This window comes from Coregonus lavaretus (genome assembly GCF_964263955.1).
Source record: "Coregonus lavaretus genome assembly, chromosome: 1".
Classification (NCBI taxonomy): domain Eukaryota; kingdom Metazoa; phylum Chordata; class Actinopteri; order Salmoniformes; family Salmonidae; genus Coregonus; species Coregonus lavaretus.
Window position 1 is genome coordinate 57202909 of NC_139988.1, and position 14967 is coordinate 57217875.

The 14967-nt window shown below is 41.9% G+C and overlaps 1 protein-coding gene across 1 annotated transcript in view; it reads right to left on the reverse strand.

Moving 5' to 3' along the window:
• Positions 1 to 14766, reverse strand: part of LOC311150560 (rab11 family-interacting protein 2-like) — a 28884-nt gene extending 14118 nt beyond the window's left edge. Inside the window, exons 1-3 of the mRNA XM_084188038.1 lie at positions 14585 to 14766; positions 13558 to 14209; positions 2711 to 3117 (exon numbers count right to left, since the gene is read on the reverse strand). Coding sequence (XP_084044164.1) covers positions 2711 to 3117; positions 13558 to 13910 — 760 coding nt within the window. The 5' untranslated portion in view covers positions 13911 to 14209; positions 14585 to 14766. The remainder of the gene's footprint in view (positions 1 to 2710; positions 3118 to 13557; positions 14210 to 14584) is intronic.
• Between the last annotated feature and the right edge of the window lie 201 nt (positions 14767 to 14967).

Here is a 14967-nt window from a genome sequence, read left to right on the forward strand (position 1 = left end):
ACCATCCTTCTCAGTGAATTTCGGAAACATTAAAAAAGGTATCCTTTTTAGATAAAACTATCCTAAATATATTCACGTCACCAAATAATTGATTAAAACACACTGTTTTGCAATGAAGGTCTACTGTAGCCTCAACAGCACTCTGTAGGGTAGCACCATGGTGTAGCTGGAGGACAGCTAGTTTCAGTCCTCCTACTGGCAGATTGACATCAAAACAAAACATAGGAGGCTTGTGGTTCTCACCACCTTCCATGACAGAGAAAGAAAATAGTTGAACAGTTTTGAACAAATTAATTTCTTCAAAAATGAAGGAGAAGCAAGAGAGATTTATTTTTCACTTACTTATCTAGCGAATGCAGCTAGCTAGTTTAGCCTACTCAGCCTACGCAAACTATGTTAGCTAGCTAGCTAGCTACGGCTATCCAACACTGGAACTCTTTCAAGTCAAGGTAAGCTTTTGGTTTTATTAACATTGCCACCGGGGCCCGTAGGTGTAACTGCTAAACCGCTTGCTGCTGACTGTACACTGTACTGCATGATTGTAGCAGGTTTACTAACGTGTTAGTTCTAGTAGCTATGTTGACTATGACGTTAATATGGTGACAACGATGTAGGCTGTGTGTAGTGGTTAGCGGTTATTATATGAAGGTTTGGCTTGGAAAAGTATTTTTCGCCTGGGTCACAGAAAGCTGATGTGTTGTGCACTGAAGTCCACAAGCGAAGGGAAAAGGATAGAGGAGAAGAGCGCGTAGATGCGAGAAGGAATACAACGATCAAAGGGATCATGCCGTTTGTATGTGGCTGCTATGAAAGTGAACTGCGTTTGCATGTGATAAGGGGTGTATTCATTCTGCCGATTCTGTTGAAAAACATTTCTTGAATGGAAGCAAACGGAACAAAACGGGGATAAACATACCTGAATTTGCCCAATAGAAACTCTCGTTTGCAACATTTGGACTAATGATTACACCCTAGATCAGCTAGATGCAGGCAAGAGCGTGCAAGGCAATATTGGAGTCCACCTGTGGTAAATTCAATTGATTGGACATGATTTGGAAAGGCTCACACCTGTCTATATAAGGTCCCACAGTTGACAGAGCATGTCAGAGCAAAAACCAAGCCATGAGGTTGGAAGGAATTGCCCGTAGAGCTCCCAAAACAGGATTGCGACGTAGCACAGATCTGGGGAAGGGTACAAAAACATTTCTGCAGGATTGAAGGTCCCCAAGAACACAGTGGCCTCCATCATTCTTAAATGGAAGAAGTGTGGAACCACCAAGACTCTTCCTAGATCTGGCCGCCCGGCCAAACTGAACAATCGGGGGAGAAGGACCTTGGTCAGGGAGGTCACGAAGAACCCGATGGTCACTCTTACAGAGCTCTAGAGTTCCTCTGTGGAGATGAGAGAACCTTCCAGAAGGACAACCATCTCTGCAGCACTCCACCAATTAGGCCTTTATGGTAGAGTGTCCAGACGGAAGCCACTCCTCAGTAAAAGGCACGACACCCCGCTTGGAGTTTGCCAAAAGGCACCTAAAGACTTTCAGACCATGAGAAACAAGATTCTCTGGTCTGATGAAACCAAGATTGAACTCTTTGGCCTGAATGCCAAGCATCACGTCTGGAGTAAACCTGGCACCATCCCTACAGTGAAGCATGGTGGTGGCAGCATCATGCTGTGGGGATGTTTTTCAGTGGCAGGGACTGAGAGACTAGTCAGGATCGAGGCAAAGAAAAAGAGAGCAAAGTACAGAGAGATCCTTGATGAAAACCTGCTCCAGAGTGCTCAGGACTTCAGATTGGGGCGAAGGTTCACCTTCCAACAGGACAACGACCCTAAGCACACAGCCAAGGCAACGCAGGAGTGGCTTCGGGACAAGTCTCTGAATGTCCTTGAGTGGCCCAGCCAGAGCCCGGACTTGAACCCGATTGAACATCCTGGAGAGACCTGAAAATAGCTGTGCAGCAACGCTCCCCATCCAACCTGACAGAGCTTGAGAGGATCTGCAGAGAAGAATGGGAGAAACTCCCTAAATACAGGTGTGCCAAGCTTGTAGCGTCATACCCAAGAAGACTCGAGGCTGTAACCACTGCCAAAGGTGCTTCAACAAAGTACTGAGTAAAGGGTCTGAAAACTTATGTGAATGTGATATTTCATTTATTTATTTTTAATACACTTGCAAAAATGTCTAAAAACCTGTTTTTGCTTTGTCATTATGGGTTATTGTGTGTAGATTGAGGAGGGAAAAAAACAATTTAATCAATTTTAGAATAAGGTTGTAACGTAACAAAATGTGGAAAAAGTCAAGGGGTCTGAATACTTTCAGAATGCAGTGTTAGAATATTGCTAGCTAGCAACAACAGATTCAACTAATTTTGGACAAGGGATCCATGGAAAAGAGTGTGCAATACAATACAATGTAATATTATTCATCAAATTGATGTCCTTAACTCTTAGATGCACAACATGGGGCTGGGAAGCTCACAGGGATTTTTGTGTCCACAGTACTCCCTCAATTATACATTTTTTCAAAACAATTCTTATTTTATTCTCCCAAAACGTTGTCTTGAACATAAACGCACTGTAATTTAAACTGATGAATTTATCATCACAAAAGGGGTCATCGACGCAAAAACGTTTGGGAATCCCTGGGCTAATACATGTAAATACTAAAATAGGCCTAACACTAGAAGAAGCTGCTGTCCTTACCCAGCTCCTCGATGGAGTTCATAGAGTCCAGCTTGGGGCGGAAGTGGGTGCCAATGAGGTCGGACATGGAGTGGGCAGCAGAGAGCTTATGGGAGCCGGCCAGTAAGGGTCTCTTGATCTTGGGCTCCGGTTGGGGCTGATGTTCCGGAGCACTGGGCTGGCGAAGGGTCTCCGAGTCACACATGGCAGAGCTGGGCAGGATGGCTGAGGTGGTGTCGGAGAAGCCACCATCGTGCTTGCGACCCTTCAGCTTGTCCTTGAGTTTGGTGAAGGGCGAGCGGGGCTTGTCCTTTACAGAGAGGTCGAACATGCTGGCCGTCATGTTGTTCCTCATGAACTGGATGCTGACCTGGATCTTCCCTCTCGCCTTCTTCTTCTTCCCTGGCCTGGAGTCCAAGGAGTACCAGCTGAAAGAAGGAAATAGGGATAATTATTAGACAGGTAATTGTTGTTAGTGGCACATTAAAATGAATACAGGAATATAAGATGAAAATATCAAAGAAAACATCAGGTGCCTTAATGGGTGGTAAAACATCACAAATTCAAGTTAAAAAAGCTATTTGTTTTTGTTCTGAGCTCATTTAGGTTTGTCATAGCAACAGGGGTGGTTACGTATCCATCCTTTTGAAAATGTATTAATTATGAACATGTTTAGATCTTTTTTCCACTTTGAATTATTGGTGTAAGTTGTTTAAAATCAGTGGGAAATATAGGCCTATTATTTCATGTATCTAAATTCTAGGCTTTCTTTATGAAATATTAGCTTAAAAAACAAATAGGCTAAAGTGATATGCTCCATCGATTTGGAGGTAAAAACTATCAGTAAAGGTACAATACAGAAATCTGAGAGTAAATAAGTGAGTTAAGCTATTTCATTTTGAAGAAATTAGTAGAAAAGTGAGGATCAAAAAACAGTTTGAGTCTGACACCTTTCCCTGATGAACAGCTACAACTCGTGTATTCAATAAATGATTAGGGTAAAATGTCTGTGGTGAAACTCCACAATTTCACCTCACATAAATCCACAGGCGACGTCACTTGAAGCTTTTCGCCTCCATGAGAATCCATATTATACGAGGGATAAACATAATTCCCTGCTAACTGTGATGGTCTGAATCTCGAAAGAATGTTAAATAATATGGTTCGTCGAGGCCATTCTGCTACTGTTTATTTAACCTCTTTGCCTTTTCTGCTGGAAGTAATACGATTGATGCCTACACTGAGAGAAAAACGGGTGACATTTGCACAAATCTGGCCTTTGTTCAGAACTGCTACGACAAGCAATTGGGAAATTACAAAGGCAATTGTGCAGGACAACCATGCAACTCATACATGCTAATGAGAATGCTGGCTTCTCCATAGTCTAGGTCTAGCCCAGTGGACACCAACCTTTGAGGTGAGATCACTTTCTAAGTCAAAATGCAGGCTGAGGTCTAGCGCTTAGATAAAAAAAAACATTACTTAAAAAACGGAAGCCTATGCAACATTAACCTATTAAAAACTGTTCTGCAGCAATGATGTGTATGCAGTAGGCTATAGGCCCAATACATTATCAATGCATATTGGCTATGCTTGAATTGCCCTGCCAATGGCATTGCAATGTTGTTCTTCTCAGACAATTTTAACATTATATTTTAAGACTTGAGGTATATGATCACACTGGTAATAGATTATTTGTTGTATTACTTGTGAGGCATAGCTGAGTGAGCCTAAATTGAAATAATTCTCTTTTTTATTGTATTTTACTGGACTGATGGTGCCTGCATCTGATGGTCAGTCTCAGCGGAGGGAGACTGACATAAAGGAGACACCGTCTTCCAGTTGATGGTAAACCTCGGGTTGTACTTCATTATTTCTGCCTTATGCACCAATTCATGTTGTTACTCCTATGACCAGAGAAAGTGAAATATTCCTCGATATTAAAAAAGACAAGCCGCTAATAATAATGCAAGCCTAATGATACACTTTGTAGCAACAAAAATAAAAGCTGTATTCGCGCTCTCTAGTCGTGGTTTTAAAAGTTTTGAAATCTCACAGTATAAACGTCGCTGTGGGCTCTTGGAAGCTGCACAGTGATCTGAGATATCTGATTGGCCAGCGGTAGGCCTATAGGTGCACATGATTTGCTCTCTGGGCCCGCTGGGTAGGCAGAGTTTGTACCTTCAGACACATGAAATGGTTCAACATGGGAACACTGACTACCCCGCGCAGGGCAGCTGAATCAAGTGCACCTACTGCAAACCACGTGAAACAAATATAAAAACAGGAACGCAAGGCTTTATCAAAGAGAGTACGAAGATAGGCAAAAACTGCTTCTCCAATAGAAATCCCCGATCACACTTGAGGCGATGTCATGGCGACGTTGACTAGCTAAACTCATGTGTAGAAACACGTCATCGGGTCCAACGGTTGTTTTGCGCCGAACTGCGCAGGCCATCAAATCAAAAGGCACTCCTTCAATATAAAGTTGTTTTGACAAACATTAAAATGTGTCTGTCATGATCATAGGCTCGAATCTAGGTTGTGCCTTTAGATTTCGGGAAAATTAACAACTAAGGAAGACTTTTGCACTTCTCATTGACTTCTCAAACCCCAAACCCTGGCCTGGTCTGTTTGGCCTGTTTTGCAAGCGTTCCCCAAAGTCTCACGAACTTGCGCCTCTGGGTTTAGAAACTCTGTGGCTTTATTGTTGGGTTTTTTATAGAAATGTTTGGCGATCGACTAGGAATGCCTAGGAGACCGACTAGTAGACCGCGATCAACCGGTTGGTGACCACTGGTCTAGCCTATATAAACCAATGGTTTGTCGACTGCAACAATGTAGAACTGGGAACAAAGCTCATTCAAAATACAAAGTCAACATTTAAACTACCTCTCAAACAGCAGGTGCTCTGGTAAATTCCACAATTCCTCAATGAGCACAAACTCTCTCTGTCTGTTCAAGCTTTAGCCTACTTCTGTCATTGGAAAAGTAGACAGGGATGATGGTTTTTGCCCTTTACTGTGGCCAAAGAACCGCCATGGCAAAGGCCTCTTGGTCTAGCTAGCTTTATTCACATAGTGTGCTCTGTCCTTCGGAGCACGATCTAGGAGCCACAGCATGCTGCTGAGATGGGGCCAGCCCTGTACTTCACATGGGTGTCAAGGCCAAGATAAACCTCCCTTTGCCTGGAACCACAATACTCCCACTCTACCAAGACCTCTGAGAAACTCCTCACAATCAACAAACACAGGTGTGCGATAATTAGGGGCTGCCTACTTCGATGTCAAGATAGACTCTCCTCCCCATGGGTCAGCTTGAAAACACAGTTGACGGACACAGTTGTTAGCGAATTGGGACTGCTCCAGTATATGGATATGGCAGCACAAAAGTAGGCCTTTGGCTCATTCTATTTGCGTCAGTTGTGTGGGATGACTAAATACTGGTACATTGACATCTCCACAACAGCTCTGTACTTGAATGACTGCAAACCCTGGGAGGTGCATCAGCTCCGGCACCTTAAATAAATACTACCATCAGTGGTTGATTATGACATATCGCAATTCTCCCCAACTAGCGGGTAAAGAGGAAGTGTGCTAATGTTTGCATGATGAAATGTACCAATGGCTAATTGACACCAGATCCTCCTATGTTCCTGTTCCTCTGAGCAGAATGTAGGCTTACCCATCATGTAGCCTAGGCCTAGCTAACTACAACACATTGTGCTATAGTTATTCTACACAGCCAAAAATAACTTTACGTAGCACCACTGGATTGGGTGGAGCTGGTGTAGTGTTTTTTCCCCATACATCCACAATTAGTAACAAGACATGTTTGGCAAGCTCCACCACATTCAGTTAGCATAGGCTAATACTCAAAATAGCACAACACAACATTTAGCCTATGTCCATAAATGACAGTTTACCATCTCAATTACAGTATAAGGCAAGAATAAGCAAGGACAGTATTGCCATTTGTTATCTTACAAAGAGAAAAATGTGTGACTCAAAGGGGGCGTGTCTGTAGCACAGTACCTCTCATCTCCCACTCTGGGGTAATGTGATGGGCTGTCGCTAAGTACCTCTGTGTAGCACTGGAGGTCCATCCATCTGTAGTAAGTGCAACACAGGGTGCATTGCTTATATAGAGCGGGTACTACCCATTTGCTGAAATGGGTGCGAGAGGGCGAAGTTCATAATGGGCGCATATCTGTGGCTATAAACATGCCTATCGCTCTTGTAATTTATTTGGCCCGGTCAGAATCAGCTGCCAAGGGCTGCTTGAATGCAGAGGGGAGACGAAGTTGTGACGTTGTTTTTTTACGTCTTGCTAGGAATACTAGGGTGATGTCGACGTAAATTTGTCAACATGTTTGAGGTGTTGGCAGCTGCAAAGGCTATTCTCGTTGAGCAATGGCGACATTGTACTGTTAACTCTCTGTCCATCGCCGTTGTAATCTACTGGGAAGCCAAAACGTTCCCAAACTGGAGATTTAAACGATGATTGAGAATCCTCCTGGTTTATCGACCCCATCACCTGCCATCGTACAGGGCCCAGTTTCCCGATAGCGATGGAATTTAGGCTTACGAGTGTTTTAACGACGCATCTTTCCTACAACGGCCGACATGCATTTCCCAGTGCGTCGTTGGGGCCTGTGTCAACTGATAAGATCGAAAGAAATTCAGCACTGCTCTCTGATCAGTGTTCTCCCTTTCCAATCATACCTTAACATTATAATTATTCCACAATACTGATGACAGATCAGCTCCTAGAGAGATATAACCTATGGCTACAAATATTGAGGCGGCGTACTCTAATGCTTACACCCCAGCGGTTCCCGAACTAGGAGTCGCGACCTGATAAGAAAATGGGTTTGTGGGATAATTCTTTAAAATCCTGTTTTATAAATGAAATATTATATACTGAACAAAAATATAAAACACAACATACAACAATTTCAAAGATTTTACTGAGTTACGGTTCATATAAGGGAAATCAGTCAATTCAAATGAATTCATTAGGACCTAATCTATGGATTTCACATGACTGAGCAGGGGACCTTTCCCCACCCACTGGGGAGCCGCCAGGCCCAGCCAATCAGAGTTTTCCCCCACAAAAGGGCTTAATTACAGACATAAATATCCCCCCCACCCCCAAGTTTGCCGTTTATTTGAGCAATATGAGATGGAACGGAGTTCCATGCAATAATGGCCCTATATAATACTGTACGCTTTCTTGAATTTGTTCTGGATTTGGGGACTGAGAAAAGACCCCTGGTGGCATGTCTGGTGGGGTAAGTGTGTGTGTAAGAGCTGTGTGTAAGTTGACTATGCAAACAATTTGGGAATTTCAACACAATGTTTCTTTATAAAGATAAGTGATACAGTCAGTCTCTAAACTCTTAGCCAAAAGAGACTGGCATGCATAGTATTTATATCAGCCCTCTGATTACAATAAAGAGCAAGACGTGCCGCTTTGTTCTGGGCCAGCTGTAGCTTAACTAGGTCTTTCCTTGCAGCACTCAACCACACGACTGGACAATAATCAAAATAAGACAAAACTAGAGCCTACAGAACTTGCTTTTTGGAGTGGGGTGTCAAAAAAGCAGAGCATCTCTTTATTACGGACAGACCTCTCCCCATCTTTGCAACCATTGAATCTACATGTTATGACCATGACAGTGTACAATCTAATGCCAAGTAATTTAGTCTCCTCAACTTGTTCAACAGCCACACCATTCATTACCAGATTCAGCTGAGGTCTAGAACTTAGGGAATGATTTGTACCAAATACAATGCTCTTAGTTTTAGAGATGTTCAGGACCAGTTTATTACTGGCCACCTGATTCGATGAAAGATTGAGTTGAATTTGCCTTTCTGCCCATAATTTCATGTAAAGTACTCCAATGTTTTTCCTTTATATCATTGATCTTGGCTTCATAATACAGTTTCTTCTTTTTGTTGAGTTTAGTCACATAATTCCTCAATTTGCAGTAAGTCAGCCAGTCAGATGTGCAGCCAGACTTATTAGCCACTCTTTTTGCCCCATCTCTTTCAACCATACAGTTTTTCAATTCCTCATCAATCCATGGAGCCTTAAAAGTTCTAACAGTCAGTCTTTTAACAGGTGCATGTTTATCAATAATTGGAAGAAGCAATTTCATAAATTCATCAAGTCCTTATTAAATCACATCAGACCAATAAATATTTTCAACATCATCCACATAAAAGAGTCACAGCAAAATATTTTGTATGATCTCTTACACACTATATTAGGCCCAGCTTTTGGAACTTTGGCTTTCCTGGATATAGCCACTATATATTGTGATCACTGCATCCAATGGTTACGGATACAGCTTTAGAACAAAGTTCTACAGTACTAGTAAAAATGTGATCGATACATGTGGATGATCTTGTTCCTGTAGCGTTTGTAAACACCCTGGTAGGTTGAATGATCATGCTATTTAATCTGCTTCTTGATATACCACACCTGTCAGGTGGATAGATTATCTAGGCAAAGGACAAAATGCTCACTAACAGGAATGTAAACAAATATGTGCAAAATATTTTAGAGAGGACCTCCCGAGTGGCGCAGCTGTCTAAGGCACTGCATCGCAGTGCTTGAGGCATCACTACAGACCCGGGTTCGATCCCGGGGTGTGTCACAGCCGGCCATGACCGGGAGACCCATAAGGTGATGTACAATTGGCCCAGCGTCGCCCGGGTTAGGGGAAGGTTTGGCCGGCTGGGATGTCCTTGTCCCATCGCGCTCCAGCGACTCCTGTGGCGGGCCGGGCGCATGCACGCTGACACGGTCGCCAGAAATATGGTGTTTCCTCCAACACGTTGGTGCGGCTGGCTTACGGGTTAAGCGAGCAGTGTGTCAAGAAGCAGTGCGACTTGGCAGGGTCGTGTTTCGGAGGATGCATGGCTCTTGACCTTCGCCTCTCCCGAGTCTGTACGGGAGTTGCAGCAATGGGACAAGACTGACTACCAATAGGATATCACGAAATTGGGAGAAAAAGAGCTAAAAAGTAATATATATATATACAGTACCAGTCAAAAGTTTGGACACACCTACAGTGAGGGAAAAAAGTATTTGATCCCTTGCTGATTTTGTACGTTTGCCCACTGACAAAGACATGATCAGTCTATCATTTTAATGGTAGGTTTATTTGAACAGTGAGAGACAGAATAACAACAACAAAAATCCAGAAAAACGCATGTCAAAAATGTTATAAATTGATTTGCATTTGAATGAGGGAAATAAGTATTTGACCCCTCTGCAAAACATGACTTAGATCTTGGTAGCAAACCCCTTGTTGGCAATCACAGAGGTCAGAAGTTTCTTGTAGTTGGCCACCAGGTTTGCACACATCTCAGGAGGGATTTTGTTCCACTCCTATGGTCCCAGCTGCCTTGAGATCATTGACAAGATCCTCCCGTGTAGTTCTGGGCTGATTCCTCACCGTTCTCATGATCATTGCAACTCCACGAGGTGAGATCTTGCATGGAGCCCCAGGCCGAGGGAGATTGACAGTTATTTTGTGTTTCTTCCATTTGCGAATAATCGCACCAACTGTTGTCACCTTCTCACCAAGCTGCTTGGCGATGGTCTTGTAGCCCATTCCAGCCTTGTGTAGGTTTACAATCTTGTCCCTGACATCCTTGGAGAGCTCTTTGGTCTTGGCCATGGTGGAGAGTTTGGAATCTGATTGATTGATTGCTTGCTTCTGTGGACAGGTGTCTTTTATACAGGTAACAAACTGAGATTAGGAGCACTCCCTTTAAGAGTGTGCTCCTAATCTCAGCTCGTTACCTGTATAAAAGACACCTGGGAGCCAGAAATCTTTCTGATTGAGAGGGGGTCAAATACTTATTTCCCTCATTAAAATGCAAATCAATGTATAACATTTTTGACATGCGTCTATCTGGATTTTGTTGTTGTTATTCTGTGTCTCACTGTTCAAATAAACCTACCATTAAAATTATAGACTGATCATTTCTTTGTCAGTGGGCAAATTTACTAAATCAGCAGGGGATCAAATACTTTTTTCCTTCACTGTACACATTCAAGGGTTTTTCTTTATTAATTGAAATGCATTCCAGGTGACTATCTCATCAAGCTGGTTGAGAGAAGGCCAAGAATGTGCAAAGCTGCCATCAATGCAAAAGGTGGCAATTTGAAGAATCTCAAATATAAAATGTATTTTGATTTGTTTAACACTTTTTTGGTTACTACATGATTCCATGTGTTATTTCATAGTTTTGATGTCTTCACTATTATTCTACAATGTAAAAAATAGTAAAAATAAAGAAAAACCCTGGAATGAGTAGGTGTGTCCAAACTTTTGACTGGTACTGTATATATATATATATATATATATATATATATATATATATATATATATATATATATATATATATAGTTGAAGTTGGAAGTTTACATACACTTAGGTTGGAGTCATTTTTCAACCACTCCACAAATTTCTTGTTAACAAACTATAGTTTGGCAAGTCGGTTAGGACATCTTCTTTGTGCATGACAAGTAATTTTTCCAACAATTGTTTACAAACAGATTATGTCACTTATAATTCACTGTATCAAAATTCCAGTGGGTCAGAAGTTTACATACACTAAGTTGACTGTGCCTTTAAACAGCTTAGAAAATTCCAGGAAATGATGTCATGGCTTTAGAAGCTTCCGATAGGCTAACTGACATCATTTGAGTCAATTGGAGGCGTACCTGTGGGCCTACCTTCAAACTCAGTGCCTCCTTGCTTGACATCATGGGAAAATCTAAAGAAATCAGTCAACTTCAACTATGTATATATATATATATATATATATATATATATTGAGAGAAATAAGCTTTTCATGTGCATGGAAAATTTCAGTGATCATGTTTCACGAGCTGAAATAATAGGACCAACACTTTACATGTTGCGTTTATATTTTTGTACAGTATAATATTGTCTTTGTCCCTCAAAATCATTTTATTGATGTTAACCTTAAAAATCTAAATGCAAATTATTCAAATCTTAAGTTACAATTCAACCACAGCGCCCTTAGATTGTGGGAAAAGGTCGCACCTGACCGTTGCATTAGAATCATTCTCATGGTAAATGGCTAAGCCCGCTACTCTATGAAACCACACACTATTGCGGAGACCGGCCGCAATTGATATGGTGAAAACAATGTGTGGGGAGGCAGAGGCACAGAAACTCACATCAATACTGTTGTCAGCTAACACTGTGAAACTAAGAATTTATGCTATAGCTAGCAATCAAGAGGAAACTGACTGAACGACTCAAAAACTCCCCACATTATGCTCTCCAAATGGACGTTAGCTTTGAGGGCCAAGATGCCCATGCATTGACTTTTGTTTGCTACATGTCGAAGGGATGCTATTCACGAGGACATATTGTTTTGTCTCACGATTCCCAAGCATGAAAGGGCACAGGGGATGTTCAATGTGCAGCGTGGATATATTGACGAAAAACAGATTCCATGGGAACGAATGGTGGACTTTTGCATAGATGGGGCTCCATCTATCACAGGACGGCGGGCAGGCCTCTGCACTCTAGTAATTCATGCGTCTCCCTCTGAGCTATAATGGATACACCGAGAGCAACTGGCTGCAAAAGAGCTGAGCGCAGAACTCTGAGATATGCAGCAGGTAACTTTGATCGTAAACTACATGACGTGCGCCTGTTCGCAAAACTATGTGGAGATATGGGATCAAAGCAAGACAATGTTCTATTTCACACTGAGGCTTGGTGGTTATCGAGGAGGAGTACTGGAAAGAGTTTGAGAGCGGAACTTTTGTCATTTGCAATGTATGTAAAAAACAGATTGTTGACTTTCTGTGTAATGAAAAGAAAATGTGTCTCCATGCCTATGTAACAGACATATTTGGGAAACTGAACGCAAGCATGCAGTAGAAATACAAAATAATTATACAGATGAGTGACCGAATCAGCTAAATCCGTTTGACATTGATCCTGGCTCAGTTGACATGCCGGTAAGTGAAATCAAACAGCTGATCGAGCTGTCATGTGACCGAATGCTGCAGACAAGGCATTCACGGGTTACTATGGAGGAGTTTTGGTTCCTGACTCAAAGGGAATACTGTGCCGTCTCCCTCCGAGTATTAAAACTCACGTTACGCTGATTCAGTGCTCTCGTCTGCATTAAAAACAAATATTGATCCAGGTTGGATGTGACTGGAGAGATGAGGTGCGCACTGCACTGTTGACCTCGCCCCCTGACTTTGAGAAGATCCGACGCAACATGCATCAAGCACACCCATCTCGTTAGTGGTGATGAGATAAGACACATTTTCAGACTAATTTGCAATTGACTGTCATAGCCCCACATTAAAAATATATGACAGTGAGTTGAGAATACAATCAGAAATACTGTTAGAATGTTTTCCAATTGACTGCCACATTAAAACATTTGCAAAGTTGACCACAGAGACAAATCATTGGTGATTAGGGTCAGTTTTTCCAAACCATCAAATGATTTAGGCTAGTCTACCCAACCCTCTGAATCATGTTCCATGTTATTTCTGCAGGTTAGTCCTGTGACATGAATAAGACATACGCAAATCCACCCTACTTCTTCCTGTTGGCAGTTCCTGAAACATCAAACACAGAACTAGGAAACCAAAGGCCTAGCATTGTTCGTTGTGACTAAGGATGCTTTACAGCCTATATGTTTATGCATGTGGGGTTGAGAGCTGAGCAGAAGACACATTTTCTATTTAACAGTTGGACAAATAAAGTTATTGTATTAGGCCTAATGTTCTGAAACTTCCTTGAAAGGCAAAAACATTATTTAGTTAGATTAGTTGGTGATACTTACTCAGTTTTCCTTCTCTCCTTGTTATCAAAAATGTCATTGAGATTGATGGTACTCTGGCCCAGGAATTTATCCATCCCCACCAGGGACCTGTGCATCACGATGAGGCATAGTTCGTAGATTTCTGGGTTGCCCTCCAGAAGCAGACCTGGCAGTTCAAATGAGGCTTCTTCTCTCCACACTGGGCTGAGTGTTTTCTCTGCCACAGATGTCGAGTACTTCTCCTTTCCCAGCTGGATGATAGTGTAGGCGTCGTTGGTGCCATTCTTACTCTTAGCTTGTAGGTCAGTTGCTTGGAGAACAGTGGCTTGGACATGAGTTGGGAACCACTTTTGGGACTGCTCTGCTAGCGACATGATCAGCTCTGTTTATGTGTGGTTAGCAAAACAAATGTATGTGGAGGTGAATTGACCTTAAAAAGTGGCGACAGAGCATGCAAATAGTAACAACTTATTTCTTAGTGCATGATGTTCATGTAGCTTGGTGATTTGTAGGCATAGATAACTTAGTGCTTATTGGTCATTTATTTACATGTACAGCTAGTAGCACATCTCAATAGTTAGCAACTAACTAATTACTTCAGTCCATTTTAGACACTTGTCTTTTGTGATTAACATATCACAAATGTCCAAGCCACTGTTGTTAAGCAAGTCACCTGAAAGCAACATGGGAGAGAAGAGTACATTGTAAGCAGTTGTGCAGGTTGACTTGTTAGCTAGCTAACTTATGTACTACAGATGTACTATGATTAAAGTTGAGCAGGCTAACTAACGAACAAGCTAAACAGCTGACACCAATCACCATTGTTAGCATGGCTGAAGTATTAGCTAGCTATCTAGCTACACAGCAAAAATTGCGTGTTTTTCAGTTCTATGTTGCATTTGTCATATTGTGACACACCAATGGTTATTCTTACGCAATAATAACGTTGCAAAGTAGTAGCATTTATTACTAGCCGTGAATTAGATTGGACAGCTGATTATGTTAGCTAATTAGCTAGTTAAACAAGCTTGCTTGCTCACTACTGTACCTCGTCATTTTCTCCAAACTTGCGACATGTTGCCATCGTGTAAATCCATCCGATTGTTTAACATATTTCACAAATAAACTGGAAAAATTATTTATTGGAGCTACAGTTCGTGAATTTACAGCCTGCTAGTTGTACCAACCAAAAACTATCTAACTTCCTTGTTAGCCAACTACATCCGCTATAGTCACAGGTGAAAGTTCAAGCTCCTCCTCTGTTGCCGTGGAAACGAACGGGGTTTCAGGAGCACGCTTTTTATCTTTGATATGTCAAACAATGAATAAAAAGCTATGTTCATATTTGTACCCGCCCTAGGTAAACAGCTGACACATACTTTGTTCATTCAGAAAAGAGTCAAGACTGTGCCTTTTAGAAAAAGCAGGAAA